The 23,762-nt window shown below is 38.1% G+C and overlaps 2 protein-coding genes across 2 annotated transcripts in view; one reads left to right on the top strand and one right to left on the bottom strand.

Moving 5' to 3' along the window:
* The window catches only part of LOC308678402 (putative acyl-CoA dehydrogenase 6), a 72,258-nt gene extending 62,138 nt beyond the window's left edge, over positions 1-10,120 (top strand). The window contains exons 9-10 of the mRNA XM_081345564.1: positions 8,188-8,274; positions 9,505-10,120. Of these exons, the coding sequence (XP_081201690.1) occupies positions 8,188-8,274; positions 9,505-9,520 (103 nt within the window). The 3' untranslated portion in view covers positions 9,521-10,120. The remainder of the gene's footprint in view (positions 1-8,187; positions 8,275-9,504) is intronic.
* Positions 10,121-10,366: 246 nt separating this feature from the next.
* On the bottom strand, positions 10,367-21,567 carry BET1 (Bet1 golgi vesicular membrane trafficking protein). Its single transcript, XM_081345565.1, has 4 exons — positions 21,354-21,567; positions 15,271-15,386; positions 14,109-14,165; positions 10,367-12,409 (listed from the first exon to the last, which is right to left on the bottom strand). Exons 1-4 carry the CDS (start codon positions 21,370-21,372, stop codon positions 12,254-12,256), a joined length of 348 nt encoding a protein of 115 aa, XP_081201691.1. The 5' UTR covers positions 21,373-21,567; the 3' UTR covers positions 10,367-12,253.
* Between the last annotated feature and the right edge of the window lie 2,195 nt (positions 21,568-23,762).

Below are 23,762 nucleotides of genomic sequence, written 5' to 3'. Positions count from 1 at the left end.
GGGTCCAAGGCAGGCTTCTTGAGGAGAGGTCTCACCACCGCCTCCTTCAAGACGGTGGGGAAATTACCCTCACTCAAAGAAGCAGATATCACCGCCTGGAACCAGCCTCGTGTCCTCTCCCTGGCTGCATAAACCAGCCAGGAAGGGCATGGATCCAATAAACATGTGGTGGAGCTCAACCTCCCCATAATCCTGTCCACTTCATCAGGGGTCACAGAATCAAACTCCTCCCAGATAACATTGACAAGACCGCCCGTGTCCTGATCGTCAGACTCTGCCCAGCTGGAGTCCAAACCGGTCCGAATCCGAGCGATTTTATCCGACAGATGTTGACCAAACTCCTCGGCACGACCCTGCAAGGGATCCTCCCTCACCTCCTGATTAAGGAGGGAGCGAGTTACCCTAAACAGGGCGGCCGGGCGATTATCTGCGGACGCGATGAGGGCAGAGAAGTAATTGCACCTTGCTGCCCTCATCGCTGCGAGATAAGACCTAATATAGGTTCTTAACCGCAACCGGTCAGATTCGGATCGGCTGGACCTCCAGCAGCTCTCTAGGCCCCGTTTCCGACGCTTCATCTCCCGGAGCTCCGCGGAGAACCATGGAGCTCGATGGGATCTGCACCGGGTCAGGGGCCGCAGGGGTACAACTCGGTCCAGTGCCTCAGTGGCTGCCCTTTCCCAGGCTTCCACTAAGGCATCTGCCGAGCTGTGAGCGACGGAGGCAGGTGGGGATCCCAGCGCTGCCTGGAACCCGAAAGGGTCCATTAAGCGTCTGGGGCGGTACCATCTAGTTGGTTCCGCATCCCCACGGTGGGGGGTGGCAAGACGGAAGACCAGCCGCAGGAGGTGATGATCGGTCCATGACAGGGGCATAATAAATGGAGAGCCCCCACCAAGATCATCCAACCACCGTCCAGATAAAAAAACCAAGTCAAGGGTGTGGCCTCCCTCATGAGTTGGTTCAGAAATTACCTGCGTCAGGTCCATGGCCGTCATGGAAGCCATGAACTCCCGGGCTAACTCAGATGACCCTCCCAGGGATGGTAGATTGAAGTCACCCAAAACTAGAAGTTTGGGGAACTCAATCACCAAACCGGAGAGGACATCGAGTAGCACGGGCAGGGCTGCCGCTGTGTGACTAGGCGAAACGTACACCAGCAGCAAGCCCAACTGCGCCCCCGAACCAAACCTCAAAAAGAGAGACTCACACCCGACTATCTGAGGAACGGTGGTCTCCCGCGGACATAAGGTCTCCCTAATAACAACCGCCACTCCCCCGCCCCTACCTTGAGCCCGAGGCCGGTGTAACGCTCGGAAACCTGGTGGGCAAAGGTCAACCAAAGGGACCCCACCCTCTGGACCCAACCAGGTCTCGGTGATACAAGCCAGGTCCGCATGCTCACCCTCCACCAGATCCCGCACAAGGGGAGCCTTATTAACCACGGACCTGGCATTCAGGTACACCAGCCGGAGCTCAGGAGGCTGCACATCCTCGCTCCCGGCACCTCGGGGAAGAACCAGAGGGTCGGAGCGCCTCACCGCTTGCAAACAGCGGAGACAGCCCTCCCGGTAACGATACGGCCCTCTGTCCATACGCCTGCTGCCATACCCCAGTGTCGTGGGAATCAGCAATCCCACGACCCGCTCCCGAGCCCCAGATGTAACCACAACCCGCTCTCCCCGAACGCCATCAGACCCAGGCCTGGCCTGCAACACAGTTGTATGGCCACCCCCCACAGCCAGACAACCACTACCCCCCACCCCCCTCCCCAACCCCCTAAAAAATTTGACTAAAAAATTAACCAGGGGCCTCTTATTAAATTTATATCGAGAGCCCCTGGCCTTACCTGGCCATCTCTCAGGGTCCCAATAATTGGGTCCTTCATCGAGACTGGGGATAGAAAAGAAGGCGGGACGCACCCAGGAGAGGGGGGCACCCCTGAGGGCGAGCAAGTCCGTATCAGAATATCGATGCATACAGTCCGAGCAAGTCCAGAGAGGGCAGTCCAATGGTTAAAAAATCCAACAGGAGGTTCGAAGGTAAGGAGTGGAACATATGGGCCATCCACCAACCTACTGCCACTCGGTTGGATGCTCCCAGGGGCAGACCACAACCCGTCCTCTCACAACGGGGCGCGAGTCTGCTCCCGGGGATGGTCCAAAATGCCCACCCTGGGTGGGGCAGCACCCATAGAGCTCCCACCTCTATGGGGCTGCCGATGTAAAACAAGCCACTCTCCCACTGTGGCTTGTGCCCAGGTCCGTCCCAGTCCAAAGGGGAAAAAAGGAGGCAGATGGAGAATTAATAAATAAGTTAATAAATAAGTTAATAAATAAGTTGGTAGTCCGCTATGTCGCCGCCGTTGCCACAGCCATCGTCGCTGCCGGTAAAAGAGGCCAGCGGGCCTCGAAGACGCCGCCATCGCCATCACCGTCGCTGCCATCGCCTCAAGCAGCCGGAACCCAATGAGTCGCTGTCGCCATGGTCATATTTGATGCATTGAATTTGAAGCATGGCATTGGATTCATGTAGTTAATGTAGAATTTTAAGAAAAGACACATCTTATAATCCAAGAAACTTTATATACTATGTATCCTGCAGGATATTTACAGTATACATTTCTTAAATTCCCCATGCCTCATGTTAAGCTCAAATGCACTCAAATCCACCCCCTCAAAAGAATCCTACAAATACACAGGGAGAACAGTTGAAGCAGTAATAGTAAACTTTTATTTCTGTTATTGACCAACAATATTTATATTCATTGTAAATTGAAATGCATTCTATTATGCCAGTAGTCAAACTTAAGTACAATAAGAAAGATGAGGTGGCAACAGGAACTACTATCTCAAAACAATGAACATATATACAATAGATTTAATATGTGTATGTTTGTATATGCACATACACACACACACCTGGAATACTGTGTCCAGGTTTGGTCAGCACAACATAAAAAAGATGTTGAGACCCTAGAAACGATGCAGATAAGAGCAAAAAAGTGACAATGAATTATTGAGAGAACTAGGTATTCCTAGGTGGCAAATCATTAAAGAGCGTTCCAACCTAGAACTAAGGAGAAAACAGTGAGAACAATTACTCATTAGAATGTCTTACCTCTGAAAGTTGTGGCTGCTCCATCACTAGAGATTTTCAAGAGACTGGACAGCCATTTGTCCAGAATATGAATATGAATATATACACACACACACATACACACACACACACACACACACACACACACACACACACACACACACACACACACACACACATATATATATATATATATATATATATATATATATATATATATATATATTCCATGTGTTGTAGCTATAGCTCTGGTCATTGCCCGTGTTCTCATGCCAGGGGTCTTAAATGGTTGTTGCTCTTCTTCCCTGTGTTCAACATTGCAGGGTGGTTGTCTGTTGGTGTAATCTTGGATTTGATACAATGAGGTACTTTGTGAATTCTTGCGCTGTTTTATCTTCATATCGCGCACGTCGTTCCTCTTCCCAATTTCTTAGTGCCTGGTATGCAGGGGGGAGGTCTATATGCCGGTTGATAGAGGAGTGGTTTGAAAACCAAGCTTCCTTAAACAAGCAGCCGCCTTTAGTGTTGTCGCTGGCAATTGCCTCGGTCCCTGCTAGATTAAAGACGTGGTTGTGTGTAGCCATGTGTGCCCACACCTGTGAATTTTGTTCTTGTCTTCTAATAGCAAGCTTGTGTTCATGCACCCTAGTCCTCAGTCATTTTTCTGTCTCCCCAATGTAATTGCAATTGCAATTCTGGCATGACATCTTGTACACAACCGAGGATTTCTCTTCATTGGGGAGTGGATCTTTAGGGCGCATGACACAAGCTCATAAGGTCCGATCAGGTCTGTGGGCAACACCGACTTTGTGAGGGGCTAGTATGCGCAGTCGGCAGTTTGGCGGGTCAAATCCCGAGTGCCGCGTAACAGAGTGAGCGCCTGTTACTCGTCTCAGCTTCTGCCAACCTAGCAGTTCGAAAGCACGTAAAAATGCAAGTAGAAAAATAGGGACCACTCCGGTGGGAAGGTAACAGCGTTCCGTGCGCCTTTGGCGTCTAGTCATGCCGGCCACATGACCATGGAGACGTCCTCGGACAAGCGCTGGCTCTTCGGCTTTGAAACGGAGATGAGCACCGGCCCCTAGAGTCGGAAACGACTAGCACGCATGTGCGGGGGAACCTTTACCTTTTAGTATGTGCACTGTGGCCTCGGATACACCATAGATATAAGGCAGTGTTATCCGTGATGTTAAGGCATTTTCACATTCATGGCGGATAGGTTCACCTGACATGCTGTGTTGTCTGATGAAGTTAGATGGGTACCCGTTGTTTCTGCAGACACGATAAAGGCGGCGTCTTTCTTCCCTTTTTGCCTTATTCATGCTGCAATGCGTGTCTATACGTCTAAAGAGGGTCCCATAAGGCCAGCTGTGTTGAACACAGGGAAGAAGAGCAACAACCATTTAAGACCCCTGGCATGAGAACACGGGCAATGACCAGAGCCATGGCTACAACACATGGAACTATCAGCAATTCACTTTTAACAACAGATACCCAGAGACAACTACATCCCCCCAAAACAGATGCGCGACAACTCAAAGAAACATGGCAGACCTCAACAAACAGATCGGTGACGCGCTCCATGAGCAGAGTGCAGACAGAGTGCAGACAGAGTGCAACAGTATAAACGTGATCTCCCCACCCCAGCGTCTCCATCCTGACGACGTTGGCAGTTAGCCAACGAAAGCTTGATTTTTTAGCAATAAAAACTGTTTTAGTTTTTTAATTCCATCCCAGTGTTTGTTTGTTTGTTTATATATATATATATATATATATATATATATATATATATATATATATATATATATATATATATATATATATATATATATATATATATATATATATATATATATATATATATATATATATATATATATATATATATATAAATTCGAAGGGTAATCTAAGCAAGGTAATCTAAATAGTTAACATTTGAAACATATCTTCCCTTGCAAAAAAAAGCTAACAGAGCGAGAGAGACCTTGTGGCTTAAGAGGCAAATAACACTGCCTAATATGCAATCAGCCCAGGTTCGAATCTCAGAAGGGTATAGCTGACTGATGAAGACTAAAGAGTCAGAAATGCATTTCAGTTTCCCTTTAATTATTTGTTAGTAATTTACACAAATATATGAACTGTCCGGTGTGACTATAGCCTGTTCGATGGCCTTCAAGATAGGCTGAAAACAGGAAATAAAGATTTGCCCCATGTTTGGGGCCTAGCAAGGTAATCTAAATAGTTAACATTTGAAACATATCTTCCCTTGCAAAAAAAAGCTAACAGAGCGAGAGAGACCTTGTGGCTTAAGAGGCAAATAACACTGCCTAATATGCAATCAGCCCAGGTTCGAATCTCAGAAGGGTATAGCTGACTGATGAAGACTAAAGAATCAGAAATGCATTTCAGTTTCCCTTTAATTTTTTGTTAGTAATTTACACACACACACACACACACACACACACACACACACACACACACACATATATATATATATATATATATATATATATATATATATATATATATATATATATATATATGTGTGTGTGTGTGTGTGTGTGTTTTCTGAGGTTTTCGCGGGTGTTTGTATGTGGATCTTTGGTCATTCGGGTTTTTCCCCACGTAGAATTGAAGGTGTAAGAGCAACGTTTCGACGAAATCTCATCCGTCATCCTCAGGCTGGTGGCTTCCCAGAAGAACGAAGCTGAAGCCACCAGCCTGAGGATGACGGATGAGATTTCATCGAAACGTTGCTCTTACACCTTCAATTCTACGTGGGAAAAAACCCGAATGACCAAAGATCCATATATATATATATATATATATACACAAAGATCCATATACACACACACACACACACACACACACATACATAAACACATACACACACACATTGTAAAAGAGCCCTTATTTCTATGTCTTACATTATCAAGATAAGAATACAAAAATCTTGCTGTAAAGGAAAGATACAGCAAAGTGCAGCGAAATGCACATCCTCATTGTCTACTTTGGATGCAGATAAAACCTAAATTCAAAGAGTTCACAGAATGTATTTGAGTAATTTTTACTAATTTAAGTAAATGTTATGTATTATCAGGATATACATGGCAAAAATTATGTAAATGTTAAGTGTTACATAAAATTTTAGATACTACATAAAAATTACATATAGTTTTAATGGTCATTAGTGTATTTTGAGATTTTTAATTGAACACATTTTTTCAATTAATCTATACAGTGTAAAACACTGCAATTGATTAGGAGTTTGGATGTTACATCTCATTTCTTATTATCCTCTTCTAGGCTTGCATTAGTCAATTCTCAATGAACAGTTTTGTGCTGTGAGGCAAAATGATCTCTTCTTCATTTTGAGGAAATGAAGAGGAAGTAAAATTTGCCTTAACAAAACACTTTGCATTACTTAAGGTGAAGCATTTACCTCTGTCATTTGCAAAAGCCTGAAGAACTTCAAGTGCTTTTGACAAGTGACAGGTTATGATAACCATACAGTTCCCTTATAAAAGTAGCTTGAAGGGGTTATTTTCCTCGAAACCTCATTGAAGATTCTTCAAAGATTTGCATAACCCTATTTTATTCTGCATGATCACACTGAAACAGCTTTTTCAGAATGAAACTCCCCCCCCAGTGATTAAAAAGTACACTAATCTATAATTCTTAGGTAGTCCTTGGTTAATGACCACTTATTCAGCATCTATTCAAAATTTCAATCATGCCAAATAAGTGGTATAGATAGTCCTTAACAACAGTTCATTTAGTGACTGTTCAAAGTTACAACAGTACCAAAAAAAGACTTATGACCATTTTTCTCACTTATGATCATTGCAACATCTCCATGGTCACATGATTTACACTCACATGCTTGACAAGTGGTTCATATTTATGACAATCGCAAATGTCCTGGGGTGATGTGATCCCCTTTTGCAACATTCTGACTAGTGAAGTTAATGGGGAAGCCAGATTCTCTTAACCATGTTACTAATTTAATAACTGCAATGATTCACTTCACAAACATGGTAAGAAAAGTTGTAAAATGAATTAAAACTCACTTAACAAAATTCTCAATTAGTAACATAAATTTTGGGCTCAATTGTGGTGATAAGTTGAGGACTACCTGTACTAGTAGACATTCCTTACCATTCCAACCATTGCAGTGTCCCATTAATAAGTGGTCACTATTTGCAACTTTGTTTGGCAGCTTCTGAGAAGCAAAGTCAATGGGGAACCCAGCAAAAATAGCAAATGTTGATCATGCAATGGCCTCACTTAATGAGCCACAGTGATTTGCTTAACAATGGCAACTGGGACTGACAGAATTGATGTCACTAAGCAATGTGACCACATGACATCATTCTTTATATTTGTAGTGCTTAATGATGGTAATTCCAAGCCCAATTGCTGCTGTAAACCAAGGACTACACATACTTGCAAATAGATAGGTCATTTCTAATTCAAGGAGGTGTACCAAAATGGAATTGAAATAACTCTGCCCCCCCCCCCAAGGAATTATCATGCTTTTCTGAGATAAGAGGACTGACTGGAACTTTGGGGAATTTTTATGGGCTGCATTTTTTCTGACATAGAGAAAATATGCATCAGAACAATTCTGTTGAAAGCTATGACTCCCACAACCATTAAAATCATGGGGATTAATGCCTGTGTAACAAAAGATTAAACCCTACTGTGGATCCAGGATTGATGTTCAAGATTGTGTTTTCCATTTTCCAAAGAGCAGCACTAGAGTAGGAATCTTGTTACCCAATTTATGATTATTTAGCTTGGCAACAGAGAAAGGTTGGCAAGACTTCCTTTGTAGGCTTTGGGTGCTATATATGCAGCCACACTCAGTTACACTTGCTGACCATTAGACTGAGGATCATTAGATTCTGTCCCAAACTGAACTTTTGTACTTATAAATCCAATACATTATAAGTGATGATGATGACTGGTATATTAAAGCATCTTGCAATTAACTGTTAAACAATATTTAGCATAACTGAAAGGGGAAACAGAACAGACAAATTTCACTTTATTGATAAGTTTCTTTTGCCTTTTCTGTCATGGCAGAGATTTAAGACTGTCATCAATAGGAGGTGGTCCTGATGAAATCATGCTGTCCATTATATGCAAATACATGGGTATATTGCCACAAAAGTAAGTCTTGTGAACACTGTAAATGTTTAGTACTGTTTTAATAATCTGTATTAGACAAGAGGTTTTTTTATGTTGGTATGATAAATATATCCAAAGGAATTACATTTTTAATTTTCTTCATGATTTTTTCCTTGCATGTAAATTATACTTAAATTTAGGAAATAGAGTCTATAAGGCTACTGAAAGTGTGCTGAAAGCAGGTGTATTTTTCCCCCTGATTTCATGCACAGTGAGGAGAGCCAGGCCAGATCTGAAGCCCCTTTTCTGCTTTAATGTGAATGCCCTGCACATTCATACCTAGAAATTTTTTTTCTGGGTTTTTCTTTTAATTCTAAAAAGTGAATCCATCGTTTCCTTCTGAACAATGTAAGGTAGGAATATAATGTAAAAAAAGGTAATGATAGGATCCACCTAGAATTCTTATCTCACATACTTTATAATCAAGATTTTTAAATATTAATCAGAGATATGATCACACATACCAAGTTCATATAATTATTTCATGCATCTCATAAATATTAACATATGCATTAATATTGCACATCTTAATGTCCACCATACTATATTGATTTAAATAATTATTTAAATGTATTGTTTGTGCAACCCTGTTAGTAACAATCGAATGCATTCTATATTTATTTATTTATAATATGCAATGTATTAAAGGCACCATTACTTTCCAAAAGATGTGGAAAAATGTCCACCTGTAGTTGACTATATAGTTTAATTGAATATGGTGCCTGAAAAAGAATGAGTGCCATGGTGCACATGGAGTTATGCATAGCTTAGATAGGAGAAAAGTTTTTATCCTTCTTTCACACTGTTAGAATTTCAAGTCATCTATTACCCAAATTAAATGCAGAGAGGCTAAAGATGGTAAGAAAGAAAGAAAAATTCACACCATATAGAGCTAATTTAGGAAATTCATTGCCAGCAGTTGTGATTACAGCAAGCAATTTGGACAGCTTTCAAAGAGAGATGAATGGGTTCATTCAGAATCAAGCTATCAATGATTACTAACACTGAAGGTTTACTATCCCCTGCATCATAGGCTGCATACTCAAATATTGGTTACTGGGAAGTAATTGTGAAAGGGAACCATTTTCTTCCAGTAAAATTTTATGACATTAGGACATTCAGATATAATATCAGTAAACAGTGGGCTTGTAGTTAAGTTACAAAAAAGCTATTTTAAATTGAAACATTAATCTGTATTCTCTTATTTTATAGGAACCAAAAAGGATGACCCCTGGAATTTTCAGAACTATATAGCAAGGGTCCCCAACACCCAGTCCATGGACTGGTACCAGGCCGCAGCACGCCAGCAACCAGGCTGCACAAGAAGCAAAGCCCCATCCGCGGGTTGCAGTCAGCACACAAAACCATGCTCCCTCTTATCCACGGAAAAACGTCTCCCCATGTAACCGGTCCCTGGTGCCCAAAGGTTGGGGACCTCTGCTATATAGCACAATTATGATGAAAAAAATCTTAACATCAGTCAGCCTAATCATATTCTTCAAATGGTTTAAAGCTTTAATGTTAATAACTTTAATTTTTCATTTTTCTTTCTTTTTATTATTGTAAGTTGCATAGAGCAGTCCCCCCCAAGCAAGATAAGCGGCAAATAAATTTAATAAATAAATGATACGGAAATTGAAACACTCCTATTGCATTTCTCTACATTTTTAAATGATAAATATGTATAGCGTATATAAGCCTTACCATTAGTAAAATCAAAGATATTCTTCACTATTTTCAATATAATAAAATAGGATAAAATTTTTATAATTGAAGCATTTATATATGATTGAAATAAACTTCAAATCATGAATTGTTCTACTATATTTTTTTAAAAAATCATTTCAGTTGGAGAATTTGACAGTATAAAATACATATAAATAAAACAAGATACACTTGCTCCATATTGGTGTGACTCTACTTGTTGGAACTGAAAAATGGATGGAAATTATCATTGCTGTTGAAATGGCCAATTGTGACGGTGACTAGAATCCTCACTTTAACACCTTAATGGGATCATAGCTACATAGTGACTGGATTTGCTGAAGATTCACTAGATATTTATCCAGCATCTAACTTAGCTTAATAAAAATTATTTACCAATTTTCTCAAAAAAAATTCTGCATGCAAAAGACTTCTAAGAAGCTTAACATAACACTCAAGTCCATTCTGTTAACAGTTCTTTACAGGTCTGTTAACTCTAGCAAGTTAATATGAAGTTGAACACTGGAAAAAATCTTCTATTATCTTTCAATTTTCTCAAACTTGCAGGTGTGTTAAAAATAAATATCTATGAACTTAGCAAAAACAATATTTAATATAGAGAATTAAATATATACTACCCTCAAATCAGATTTGACTTCTGGCATCTGCTTGGTTAAATCCATTGATTATTTTTTGGAAACATTTCAGAAGTGGTTTGCCATGGCCTCTTCCTAGGGCTGAAAGTTAATGACTGCTTAAACTCAACCAGCTTGCTACCATCTATAAAGCAGGGCTAAGTCAGGTTTTCGCACTTCTAATCTAACACCTTAACAACTAGCTCTGAGCATGAATTTTAAAATCTGGGGTGACGCAATGGGTTAGAATGCAATATTGCAAGCTAACTCCGCCCACAGCCTGGAGTTTGATCCTGATATGCTCAAGATTGACTTAGTCTTTCATCTTTCTGAGGTCGGTAAAATGAGGGCCCAAATTTTTGGGGACAATATGTTGACATCTGTAAACTGCTTAGAGAATGCTGTAAAACACTATGTAAAACACTATGGGCTGGTATTTAAGTTTAAGTACTGCTGCTATTGCTGTTTTAAAACAAGAATTGCAAGTTAAAAGATTAATTGAAGCTCTTGCTGTGAAGAAATCTTCATATGAGATAGGTATTCCTTATAGAGAGAGAACACTTTTTTTTTCAAAGAATATATACTGAGGTTCTATTCTCATCACCAAAATCTCTCTTCTTGGAATTGTGTAAATATCACCTATATTTCAAATGTCACATACTATCAGATTTCATATTCTGGAAGTTAACACTGTCCTACCAAATTAAAACAGCAACATTATTAATGATGCAAATATGTAGTGTTGCTACTAGGAATATACCAATATATAATAAAACAGGCCATTTATTTAATGGGGATTTAATATTTGTGGATCCCTTTCATTTTTTAATTAAAAGGAATCTAACCCCTAAATTTCTTTTTTCAAAAAAAAAACCAAAGCCAGCCTGTTTCACTATTATATTACATGAAACCTCAAACATTATAACAGCGGGTTATGCAACTGCCTTGCCTACCTAGAATTTTGCACAAACTGCCTATTGTAAGATAGTGTAGTAAAATTAAAACTGCCTATTCTGGTCTATTAATCCTAAACATAACAGTAATGGAACCCCAGTACAGACATGTGGGTAAAGAACCACATGTTTAATAGTGAGCCCCCTTTCTTTTCCCTCACACAAGTATCGCAAAACTATTATATAGTATAAAGTATATAATTAACTGTAAGCCAAATTCAGAACACAATTAACTATTTTACTAAAACAATAGCCCTTCAATTAATTTAGCTTTAAAGTCATTTCACTTTTTAAAATATTCGATAAATTCATACAAAATTACCAAGATGATTTATTACTAGGAAAAAAAGCAACCGTTTTTATACAGTGTAATTTTTGAATAGGAAAATGCCTGTTTCAATAATGGATTTAATCCGTAGTAAACGTGTTTTGTCTGCAAAGAGTTCAGATTTGAACAAATTCAGTTCAGGAAAGTCTACAAAATAAGGGCTTTTTAAAACAAAACACACACAAAAAAACACGTCTAGCTTGATAAGCATTTAAGGGTATACCACAGAGATCCAAATGCATTAATCCTAAATCCAGTTACAAAAATTATTTACCAATTTTCTCAAAAAAGGCTTTCAAGAGTCTATCATGTTGTAAATAATCTCATAATGGAGATCTGCATTACCTTAGTTTAATAATCCAATAAATCACAAAAAACACAAACAATGAGAACAGCATCATGTAGCATAACAGTTTTGTCTGGCTTCCTCTGGAGAGGATTTTCAATCTGCCCATTGTTGCACCAAGGAATCCACTTGTTGAATCAAAATCATTGTCCTGTTGTTAAAAACATGCAGAATTATTTTACTGTTTGCATCTTACCTAAACTTTTAATACATAAAGATAGAGCTTTCAACCAGATGTATTTTCTCTGCTCATAGATCAGCAAGCTATCTACAATGTTTTTCAACATTGAGAGCCGTGGTGGAGCAGTGGTTAGAATGCAGTACTCAGGCGAACTCACTGCTCACTCCAGGAGCTCGATCCTGGCTGGCTCAAGGTTGACTCAGCTTTCCATCCTTCTGAGGTCAATAAAATGGAGGACCCAGATTGTTAGGGGCAATAGACTGACTGTAAATTGCTTAGAGGGCTGTAAAGCACTGTGAAGTGATATATAAGTCTAAATGCTATTGCTATTGCTATTAGCAACTTTTAATACGAAAAGACTTCAACTCTCAGAATTGACTTCAACTCTCATGCTTTAGAATATTTTTGCTCAACTCGGGCTCCCTTCAAATGTGTGGACTTCCAACTCTCAGAATCACTTTGTCATATTGGGTATTGCTGAAAAACGTATGTTCATATTTCCAAGTAGTACGGGTTGTCCTTGTGTTACAACCATTTGTTTAGTGACCATTTGAAGTTACAATAGCACTGAAAAAAGTGTTTATGACTTTTTTCACACTTATTACCACTGCAGCATCCCCACAGTCACATGATCACAACTGGGGCGCTTGACAATTGGCATGTATTTATGATAGTTGCACTGTCCCAGGCTCATTAAAATATCATTATTTGTAATCTTCCCAGCTGGAGTCCGACAAGAAAAATTAACAACTGCATGATTTATTTAAAACAGCAGTGGCCTGCTTACCTGTGGCAAAAAAAGTCATAAAATGGGGCATAAATCACTTAACAACTGCCTTGCTTAGCCATGAAAATTTTGGGCTCCATTATGGTCATAACTCGGATTGTAGAAAGCTAAATCAGTTTTGAACAGAATATTGAGTTCAAATCACCATTCAGACATAGTCCTCACTGGATTTATTTAGGTACGTTACTAACTTTTTGGTATAATGTTTTTTACTGAATTGTGAAAATACTGCTTGATCCTTAGAGAGAAAGCGACATAAATTGAATAATTCCTTTGCTTCATTTGAAAATACTAAATTTTAGACAGTGAAAGTTTAGCAAAATGTTGAAGAAATTAAATTGTTCTCACTTATACAGAAAGAACTGTACTTCAGTGTTTAGTTCACCTTCCCAAAAAAAGGTGGCCGTGGATATTTTTGCTTTTTAAAAAAATGTCCCATGTATTTAACTTCATTTATTTTAATAGCTGTATGCAAAATTTGGATTTTTTGCGTCATTCATTTTTGCACCTTGCAGCACGGGGGTGGTCTGTTTTTACATCCCACAGTGCGGTGGCACCCCGTTTTTGCGCCCTGCGGCTGTGGTACTAACACAAGTGAGGGTGTGTGTGCGCACTGGCCAGCCTGTCTCACGGCCCAGTGGCCACGGCCCACTACAGGGCCATGGCCCACTGGTTGGGGACCCCTGAAATAAATCTACTGAAATAACAAACCTAAATCTTTATTCACTTATTAAATTCAGTGGTGTCATGTAAGCATGTCTTAAGGGCTGAGTATGTTAGAATTCACTTGAGTGATTTTAAAATTAAATTGATTTATTTGAAAGCTTAGAGTTAAGCTGTTTCTATGCTCATCTAAAATAAACTGCTTAAATAAATACATACCATTTCAGTTAATAATTTATTATGTTGTTTAACTTCTGTTCCAATTTCAATGGAAAGCTATGAGAAAAAAGACATACATCATATTTTACCATGCATAATAGTATATAATGAGATAACAAGCTTATTTAAGGTGTTTCAGATGATCCTAAAAGGTTTGTAATAGAATTGAGTAAGATAGCATTATTTTTCCAACAATTTCATTCATTTTCAAATACAAATTCTCTCCCTTCTGTTATTTTTTCCCTTATGCAGTAGGAATTACAGTATTACAGTTTGCTTTGCTCTCTGAAGCTTTTAACTAAAGACACTTTGTATACTGTTAAATCTGTGTCTTATTTCTTATTTCTTTTCTGCTTATATTGTGCTTAGATAATTTCTTTTTTTCAGCATTTTATGTTTCAGTATTTTAAAGCCTACTTCAGAACTACAGACCAGCCTTGTTGAGCAAAAAATGGTACACACAGCAAATTAAATTACAGATGATGATTAATAGTATAGTAGCTAGTTTGGGTAGTAGATTACTCTATTACATCTCATTTATCTCTTATAGATTCTTTTGAGCCATAATAATTCCACAAGATTTGGTACTTAGATCAAGGGAGCCATTAGGCAGTTAAAATGTCTTGGTGTACCCTCCTTACATGGTGTATAATAAGTCAAGTTGGAGTCAATGAGTTCTTTTTGAAGCAAACCTGATCTTTTTTTGCCATGCTGAGGATTATTAAAGACATAGTAAATGAATTGGCACGAGGATGTGCAAATTGCCAGCTTTATTTATAGGGACCAGACTAGACAACTGGGCTGGTTCAGTTTATTTTCAGTATTTATTTAACAGAACAATTTAACTTTGTGGCTTATAAGTAGACTGACTTACTAACCTTTGCTGATTTATCATTCCCTTAGGAACACAATTCTTAGTCACAATGCCAAACAAGAAAATCTTCTGACTGTTCCAGCTTGTAACTAATACTCTGATTAGCTAAAAAGGGCAGCTGAAACTCAAATCCAATTATAGCTAGAATCTATTCTACGAACAAATGTACCATGCTTTCTGATGAGCAACATTGTGCCTCAATTCAATTAAATTGTTGCTACACACTGATAATCCAACCATTATGTACTCCAATCAATTTGGATGTTGCTAGTATAATGACATACTTACAGATTTTATGGCAGTGACTTTTGAACGCAAGCTTTCTGCTAGCTTTTCATTTTCTTCCTCATATACACTATAGCCACTATTGGTATAACCATAATTGCTGCCAGCAGCTCCTTCACCTAAAAAAACCAATCAAAGCACCAGAAGTTCAGATGTGAAAATACGGTTTCTGGAGGGAAAGATGATTATTAAATCATCACCTGTTTTAAAAGTACAGGCAAGTAATGTCATCATGCAATAGGAACAACCTAAACCTTTCATAATGTAAAATTGAACAGGGTCAAAGTACTCAATAAGGGAAGAAGGAAGATATAATACAAAGGGTGATTAATTCATGTTACCCTCAGAGCCTTTCAGTCTACAGCCCAATCCAGTGGGTTGCAAAGAGAATTCAGGATCCAAATCTACTGTCTTAAAAATAACTAAAAGGGACAGTCCAAAGCTTCCATATACCGTTAACATTTTGCAAAAGAATATACATTAAAGTCCATCTCTCTTCCTCTTCTTTGATTTTCTAAGTAGGGTGTACGTATTTGGATCATCTATTAAATTAGATGTGTTATTTTCTTACTCCTTTCTTCATGACAACACAAAATCAAAAGCATCTTCCCCAAATGCTAGGTTCTACTCTTCAAAACTGGTCTTAGAAATTGTCCCTTGCTTTTTTCTTCAGTAAGAATAGACAGTGTTACTCTTCAAGATTAGCAATTTAAAACTTTATAATTGGGTAATTTTGGTCACCTGCTCCCAGTGGTTTTTGACTGATACATTTTGTAAGGGAGAGCTTCTTTCACACTCCTATTTAGTATCAGGGACCACATGGGTGGGTCTTCTCTGTGCCAACATCACTTTTGGAACATCCTGAGATTGGTTAGAATACAATGATAATATTCTGCATCACTTTAGTCCACAATCAGGACTGAAATTCCAGTCCCAATTGTATTCATAATCCAAGCACAACCTGTATTATTTTTATTTGCAATTATTTATAAAATACAAAATTGAGATTTGAATTTTTTCTACAAATTGAGATTTGTAGAAAATTTTGCAATTTCAATTTTTGAATTTTTATTATTTCTTTACCCTTTTTCCTCCGTTACTTTATTATTTTAGCTCCTTTTAACGTACTGCTTTTCCTAATATTTTTCCTTTGCTTTTGAAAATTAGCCACATGTAGGTTTTTTATTTTTACATACACTTTATCTCTTAATACTTTCAACAGATCTAAAGATGCTCATAATTAGTATATCATTGAAATGTTTTTAAATAAAATTCAATTATAATATGTTGTAAGGTAAAAGGTAAGATGAAGAAGTCCCTGCAGATTTTACTCCATTAGTTGTTGCTGACTGTAAGAGGCAGTGCTTATCTTCGTTTCAAGGGCCATTGGGCGTTGTCTGAAGATTCTTCCATATCATGTGGCCAGCATGAAGTCATGGAGCACTGTTGCCTTCCCATCGAATAGGTACGTATTTATCTATTGGCATTTGCATGCTTTCAAACTGCTAGATTGGCAGTAGCCAGAGCAAGGACAGGAGCTCACTGCATTGTGTGATGCTTGGGTTTCAAACCCAGGCTGTCGTCTTTAATTTTGCCTTGTAAACCGCCCTCAGTCCTTCGGGAGTAGGGTGGTATATAAACCAACCAACCAACCAACCAACCAACCAACCAACCAACCAACCAACCAAATAAATAAAAAATAAATAAATAAATAAATAAATAAATAAATAAATAAAAATAAATAAATAATAAATAAATAGTTGAGCTATCGCATCGCCACAATTTATGTTACAAATTCAGTAAAAACTTTACCTTCCATACATATTAGGCCTATCATACATCTGTATCTGCTGTGGGATACAGAAACTTAATACTTTACTGCCATTTAGTGGTAGCCTAAGAAACACACTATTTAATAATTTATTTACATACACATACTTACATAAATGAACACATAAAGTCATTTGTCGCTATTTTAGAGAACTGCATTAACAAAGATTTAGTAATTTTTTGTACAGTTTTTAAGGTGCTACAAAATACTATTAAATCCCACTTTGATTAAGTGGACAGGATCCACAAAAACTTGTAGGGTTAAATCTGTTATGTTTTTAAAAGGCTACAAAACTTCTCTACATTCCCCCCCCCCCCCGCAACCAGCAGACTAATATGGCTAGCTCCTTTGGAAACAAAAATACTAGGTCAACTTTTAGAATGAAAAATATAATTTGTCTGTTGGGAAATAAAAGAATATATTTATTTTCTTAGGTAGAGGACCATTTTTTCAAGTCCTGTAGAACATGTTACATGAAGGTGGGGCAAACTGAAGTGCTTATGTTGAAATACATCCATGCATAAAACATCTCACCCACACATAATACATACATCCCTCTTATACAACAGCCCACAGATATACCAAATGCTTGATAAATTTGGCAGGTGAAAAAGTAATGGTTAGACAAGAGAAGGAAGATGAGGGTCAGGTAAGAGATACAGTATGTTGACCTAAAAAAACCCAATTTATTATTTTACTGAAAACATGGCATATAAACTGAGTCTCAATATCCCAAGTAGGAAAATAGATTTATAATTTTCATAGGGGGGACAGGAACTTCACTTCCAAATAGTTAAAATAATAGAATAACGATGGAACTATGTCTACACATTTCTTGGATAGCTAAAAGTTGTAGTGACCATTTTTCGTGGATAGAATTCAAAAGTTATACATCATAGACTGGAAATGTTTTCTTGTAATTCCAGATGTCTACTTCATAACTGATGCAACACAGAAATACAGCTAGTTTCTTCCCAGAATCGCATTAATCATTTTTACTCAATGATGTACTTTAAGATTCTTCAGAAATCCATTTATGACATTACCTTGGGAGAAAAGTCACTACCCTTTTCTTCAAGGAAATTTGGGTAGAGGTGCCATCAGGTTTGCACTAATGAAACCTTGTTCTACCTTCTACCCCACCTTTTCCTCAGATAGACAAAGCAGTGGAACCAGTCTTGAAAAATAGTGCACTTATGGAGGAACTTAAGGCAAATGAAGTTTAAACAAGTCAGGAGATAAACCATTGTCAAAGGTCAATGGGATTTCATTTTCCTAAATAAAGATATGCAACATTTTAGTCATAATCCATGAAAAGCACTCTGGCAGGTATATAGCGGATGGCAAACAACTAATTTTGATTTTATCAACTGCAAATAAAGAAGACATCAAGGTGCATTTTCTAATAACCTGCAGCATTAATAAATTAATGATGCGGCAGCAATTTGAGGATAGAACTGGGGGCTCCACACAAGACTTAGGAAGCCACATACCTAAACAAGTGTATTCTAAAGGATAAGGGTGCTGATACATATTGTCATTGGAAGGCCAAGTGGCAACTGTAAGATGCAACAGGCTTGTACCCAAACTGAGATTATCTGAATATTTATTGCTTAGATTACTAGCATGTGGTAGGTTTCCCTTTACACATTTTCTTAAAATTTCAGTTATCTAGCCACTAAATTATTACTTGGCTAAAAAATTAAAACTGCCAGTTTCTAAATACACTTTAAATTGGTGAAAATCACTTATACAATTGGTAATAAATTGGGGCATAGATAAAATCAGTATTAACTTTTTCTGTTTGAGACACAAACACACCACACACACACGTTATAATCACCTCAGAAATCCTATCTTTAAAACTAGAATAGTGTGCCCTGAAACAAGTCTAATCATGGAATGTTGCCATAACATCTAATTTAATGTCCTTCCAGCTTCACCTGAATGCTAGAAATCTATGTTTTTATACATATTATAATTTATAGTTACTGGATCTGCTGGATTTTATTGTTCATTCAATGCACAAGTTGTGAATAAATTGCTCAGAATTTGAAATGGGTCTGTGGTTGTCAACCACTTCTGAATTTTAAAAAGAAAAGTAGCATACACTATCTTTCATTATTTTCTTGAAGTTTTCTATGTAAAACATAAAATACGGTGAGGTTATTAAGTCAAAATGCACATATTTCTGCAGTTAGTTGACTAAATTAGACAGTTTATCCATATGAAATGGAAAACATTTTTGACAAGAGCCAAAAATAATTTATAAATAGGAGAAAGTGAGCTACAAAATACTTTATTATGCAGAAAGCACTATAATAATTACTTTGAAGATAATTAATTTATATATTATATTTCACATTATTTTGCAAGTCCCAAATGCTTTCAGAATATACCAGATTTCTATGAATTTCTTGAAAGCTGATTAAAATTTGCAAGCTATCTGCATAATGTGTAGTGTTAATTTTGTCATAGTAAATGGTATTTCTAGTCTTAGGCCTCCAATTAGCATTCAATGAAAGATTTCTCATAAATTAAGTTATTCCTAGATGTCATAGGCCAGAGAATAGGAGCTTTTGATGGCAGGGTTGCATACCTATTTTAAAAGTTAATGCAGTTTTTGATTCTCATTAGTGCAGTGAAAACTGGGCTGAATATTAAGCAACCACAAGAGCTCATTATTAAAGCCATAATAACCCCCACGAGCAAAAGGGGATTAATCTTGTTTTAACTGGGGTTTTATTTATACAGGGACAGATATAATTTTTTTTTTAAATTTGTTTTTAACTTTTGTATTTTGGTTTTTTAATCACCCTGTAAACCGCCCTGAGTCCTTCGGGAAAGGGCGGTATATAAATGTAATAAATAAAATAAATAAATTGCTGCCTCATCTTTTCATTATTCATGCAGTCTTGAACTTCCTGATACAATTCCTTGGTTGTGTCTAATCAGATATCTTTGTAGCATATGTGGGGTGACATACAGAACAAGCAAGCTACAGGTAGTGTTTTATCGCTTTCATCATAGTCTACAGTTGGTTTCAACTTTATTCAGTAATGATGATTTTTGCAGATACTTGATGACAGTAACCCATAAGTATACCCTGACTCTCAATGCATATAAAGGTAAAGGTTCCCCCGCACATGTGTGCTAGTCGTTTCCGACTCTAGGGGCTGGTGCTCATCTCCGTTTCAAAGCCGAAGGGCCAGCGCTTGTCCGAGGTCATGTGGCCGGCATGACTAGACGCTGTTACCTTCCCACCATAGTGGTCCCTATTTTTCTACTTTCATTTTTATGTGCTTTCAAACTGCTAGGTTGGCAGAAGCTGGGACGAGTAACAGGCGCTCACTCTGCTACGCGGCACTCGGGATTCGACCCGCCAAACTGCCGACCTTCTGATCGACAGGCTCAGCGTCCTAGCCCACTGAGCCACCACGTCCCTTTTAAATAGTTAACCTAGTATATATATAACAATATATGATGTTTTCCATGATGAGCTCAACATCAATAAAAACATTTATTAAAAAGGCTAAAATAATTTCTGGTGGTATTATCTGTACATTAAATAAAACCCACTGAGCCACCGCGTCCCTTTTGCATAATGCATAGCTTGCCTTTAAAAATCTGAGATAAGTGTTCATCTAGCTACAGTAGGATGATTGAACTATACATGATACTCCACTTGTATTTATTTGCTAGATTTATATCCTGACTTTTGGTAGAAGACCATAAAATAGTGTGCATAAAGTTCCTTCTATTTTTCCCAACCACAGCCCAGCAGAGTAGACTGAGCTGAGTGTAACTGGCCCAAAATCACCCAAGGAGCTTCAGTCTAAGCCTAATCTATTGGATGCTCCTCATGCCAGTCCCTCTTACACCCCACTGGCTCTTTGCATTTCTGCCATCTGTTCTAATATCCAACTACGTGGCTTAACTCTTGGTAGGAGACATCAACCCAGGATGTATCCATACCGGCAATTGAGTGTTTTGAACTCTTAGGCATATTAAGTGTAAATCCCATTGAGGAAAAATGTACTAAAGACATCGGTAGGAGATAGGTGTCACCAGGCCTCTGCTATTCGCCTTAATGAATAAGAGGAAAGTTAACCTAGATCGCGGGAGGGGCTTGGATCTTTTCCCGAAGACGCGGCCGTGACTGAACTGTGGCAACTACGCTGAACCTCTGAACGCCGGTTTCCTTTCTAGAGCCCAGCTCCCCACAACAAATTTCTCGCTGTTAATCCCCACTTACCCAGCCCAGCCCTCCTCATCCTTATTCGCCACAGGAGAGATGAGATAAGTCCTTCTCCTGAGACTCACGGGCACCACTGAAGACCAACGTTCACACACACAGCGGCAAGGAGAGAACGGGGCACACTTTCAGGCATTCCCACTGTAACCCGCGAAACGCCACGACAGCGTTAAGTTCCTCAAAAGCCTTCCGGGGAATGTAGTTTCGCTTTTTTGTGTGTGCCCTCGCGAGGCCTTCTGGGTAACGTAGTTTCCCTATAGTGCTCCCGGAGATTTCTGGATAATGTAGTTTTATAAGCCTGCTTGGTTACTTCTGCGCATCAAGGACTTGTTATAAAGATCGGTAATGAGATCGAGAGAATAAATACCGGTAATTTTTTTTAACGAGGGTCATCACTTATACTTTTACATGTGGAAGAGAAAGCGAACAATCGGATTAAAGCGGGCCCAAAGAGGGAACCCTCGTTTCTTTTCCTTTTTTGGGCGGGTTTTCGGGCTAGACAGCAGCTGGCAGGAGAAGCCAGGGCAAGGCAAGAGACTCAAAGGCTCAACAAAGCTGACAAAAGCGGCGGCTGCTACCCTTCTCTCGTTCATCCACGTACGTATAAGGAGATGGAAACATATACAGGTTGTCCTTGACTTACAACAGTTCATTTAATGACTGTTCAAAGTTACACCAGCACTGAAAGAAGTGACTTATACCCCGTTTTCACCCTTAAAACCATTGCAGCATTCCATGGTGATGTGAGCAAAATCTGGACACTTGGCAACTGACATTTATTACGGTTGCAGTGACCAGGAGTCATGTGATCAGCTTTTGACTTTCTAACAAGCAAAATCAATGGGGAAGCCAGATTCACTTAACAATTGTTTTACTAATTTAACAACTGCAATGATTCACTTAACAACTGTGGCAGGAAAGAACATAAAACGGGGCAGAATTCACTGAACAAATGTTCCACTTAGCAACAGAAATTTTAAGGTCAGTTATAGTCATAAGTCAAGGACTGCCTGTAGTATTGTATGAGGTATGAAGTTTTAAAAGAATGTTTAAAATCTAGATGAGACAGAATGCCTGATGGGCACCAAAGGATATCAAACAAATGTTGCAATAAGATAGTTACATCAGAATGCCCGAATAGATGGCATTTACCCATGAGGTTAGAAAAAAATGTTCAAAAAGATGCCTAGCAATTGTTGGAAATGTAGACCAAAACAAGGCACATACTATCATCTTTGGTGGACATGCCCTAAAGCCAAAAGATTTTGTTTAAGAATACATATATAAAAAAACATGTAGATTTTATGCCAGAATTATTTTTGTTAGGTATAATTGTAGGAAATTATGAGAAAGAATGTGTATATTTTTTCCAAGTTTTTTATTAATTTATATTACATTTACATATTTGAAAAGTAACGTGGCGGCTGGGCACAATAGTTACATTACATTTAAATATCATCAGTACAAATCTCAAAGTATTACAATGGCTAAGCCACGCCCACCCAATGGGCCATGCCCACCCAATGGGCCACACCCACCCAGTGGGCCACGTCCACCTGGCACCCGATGAAATACATGTGGGTTTTGGGTTGCAGTTTGGGCACTCGGTCTCTAAAAGGTTTGCCATCAATGATATATACTGTCTCATATTCGGACCTACATAGTTCTCATTCTATCAATCAAACGAAGAATAACTTTTTAGTGTTCATCAATAATCTTCAGTTTATACATATCTTAATTAATTGGACATTCCATCTTTTAGAAAATCCATGACCTAATAAATTTTTCTTAACTTTAATTTCCTATTGATGTTAACGTTTAATCTTTATCATTTCCAAATTTTAAATGACCCCAATTTCTATAACGATTGCCCCGCAGTCTAAAATTCCAGATATACCTTTTATTTATACATGATTCTCACCATCTATATCAACCAATTAATAGTACAAAGTAGTATTCTTATTTTTCTAGTAATTCTCAAATATCTTAGGGCCTCCAATTTAATAGCCAAAATTTCTTTTGTTCCACACTTAATATTTTTTTCCTCCTATATGTCTCCTATCTCATATTTGAAGCTAATAATTTTTTTAACTATTATACCACAAACCAATATATAAATTTAATTATTAGTGTTTATACTTCTAAGTTTTACTTAACCTTTGTCTCAACTCATAACAATATCTTAAATTCAAATCTTAGTTATTTTTAAACATTCAAACTTTTAGCTAGTGGCGACCTATAATTGATTTTCCCTTAATATTTTAATTTAACGTTTAATATTTTTTCCAAATTTTTAATTAACCACAATTCTTTTATCACAATTCCTCATACAATCTAATATTTAAAATACACACCTTATATATAGATTCTTACCATCTACCTTAACAAACTGGTAAAACAGTATAATAT

This window comes from Vipera berus (genome assembly GCF_964194415.1).
Source record: "Vipera berus genome assembly, chromosome: Z".
In the NCBI taxonomy this organism is placed as follows: domain Eukaryota; kingdom Metazoa; phylum Chordata; class Lepidosauria; order Squamata; family Viperidae; genus Vipera; species Vipera berus.
This window is presented reverse-complemented; position numbering and strand designations above follow the sequence as displayed.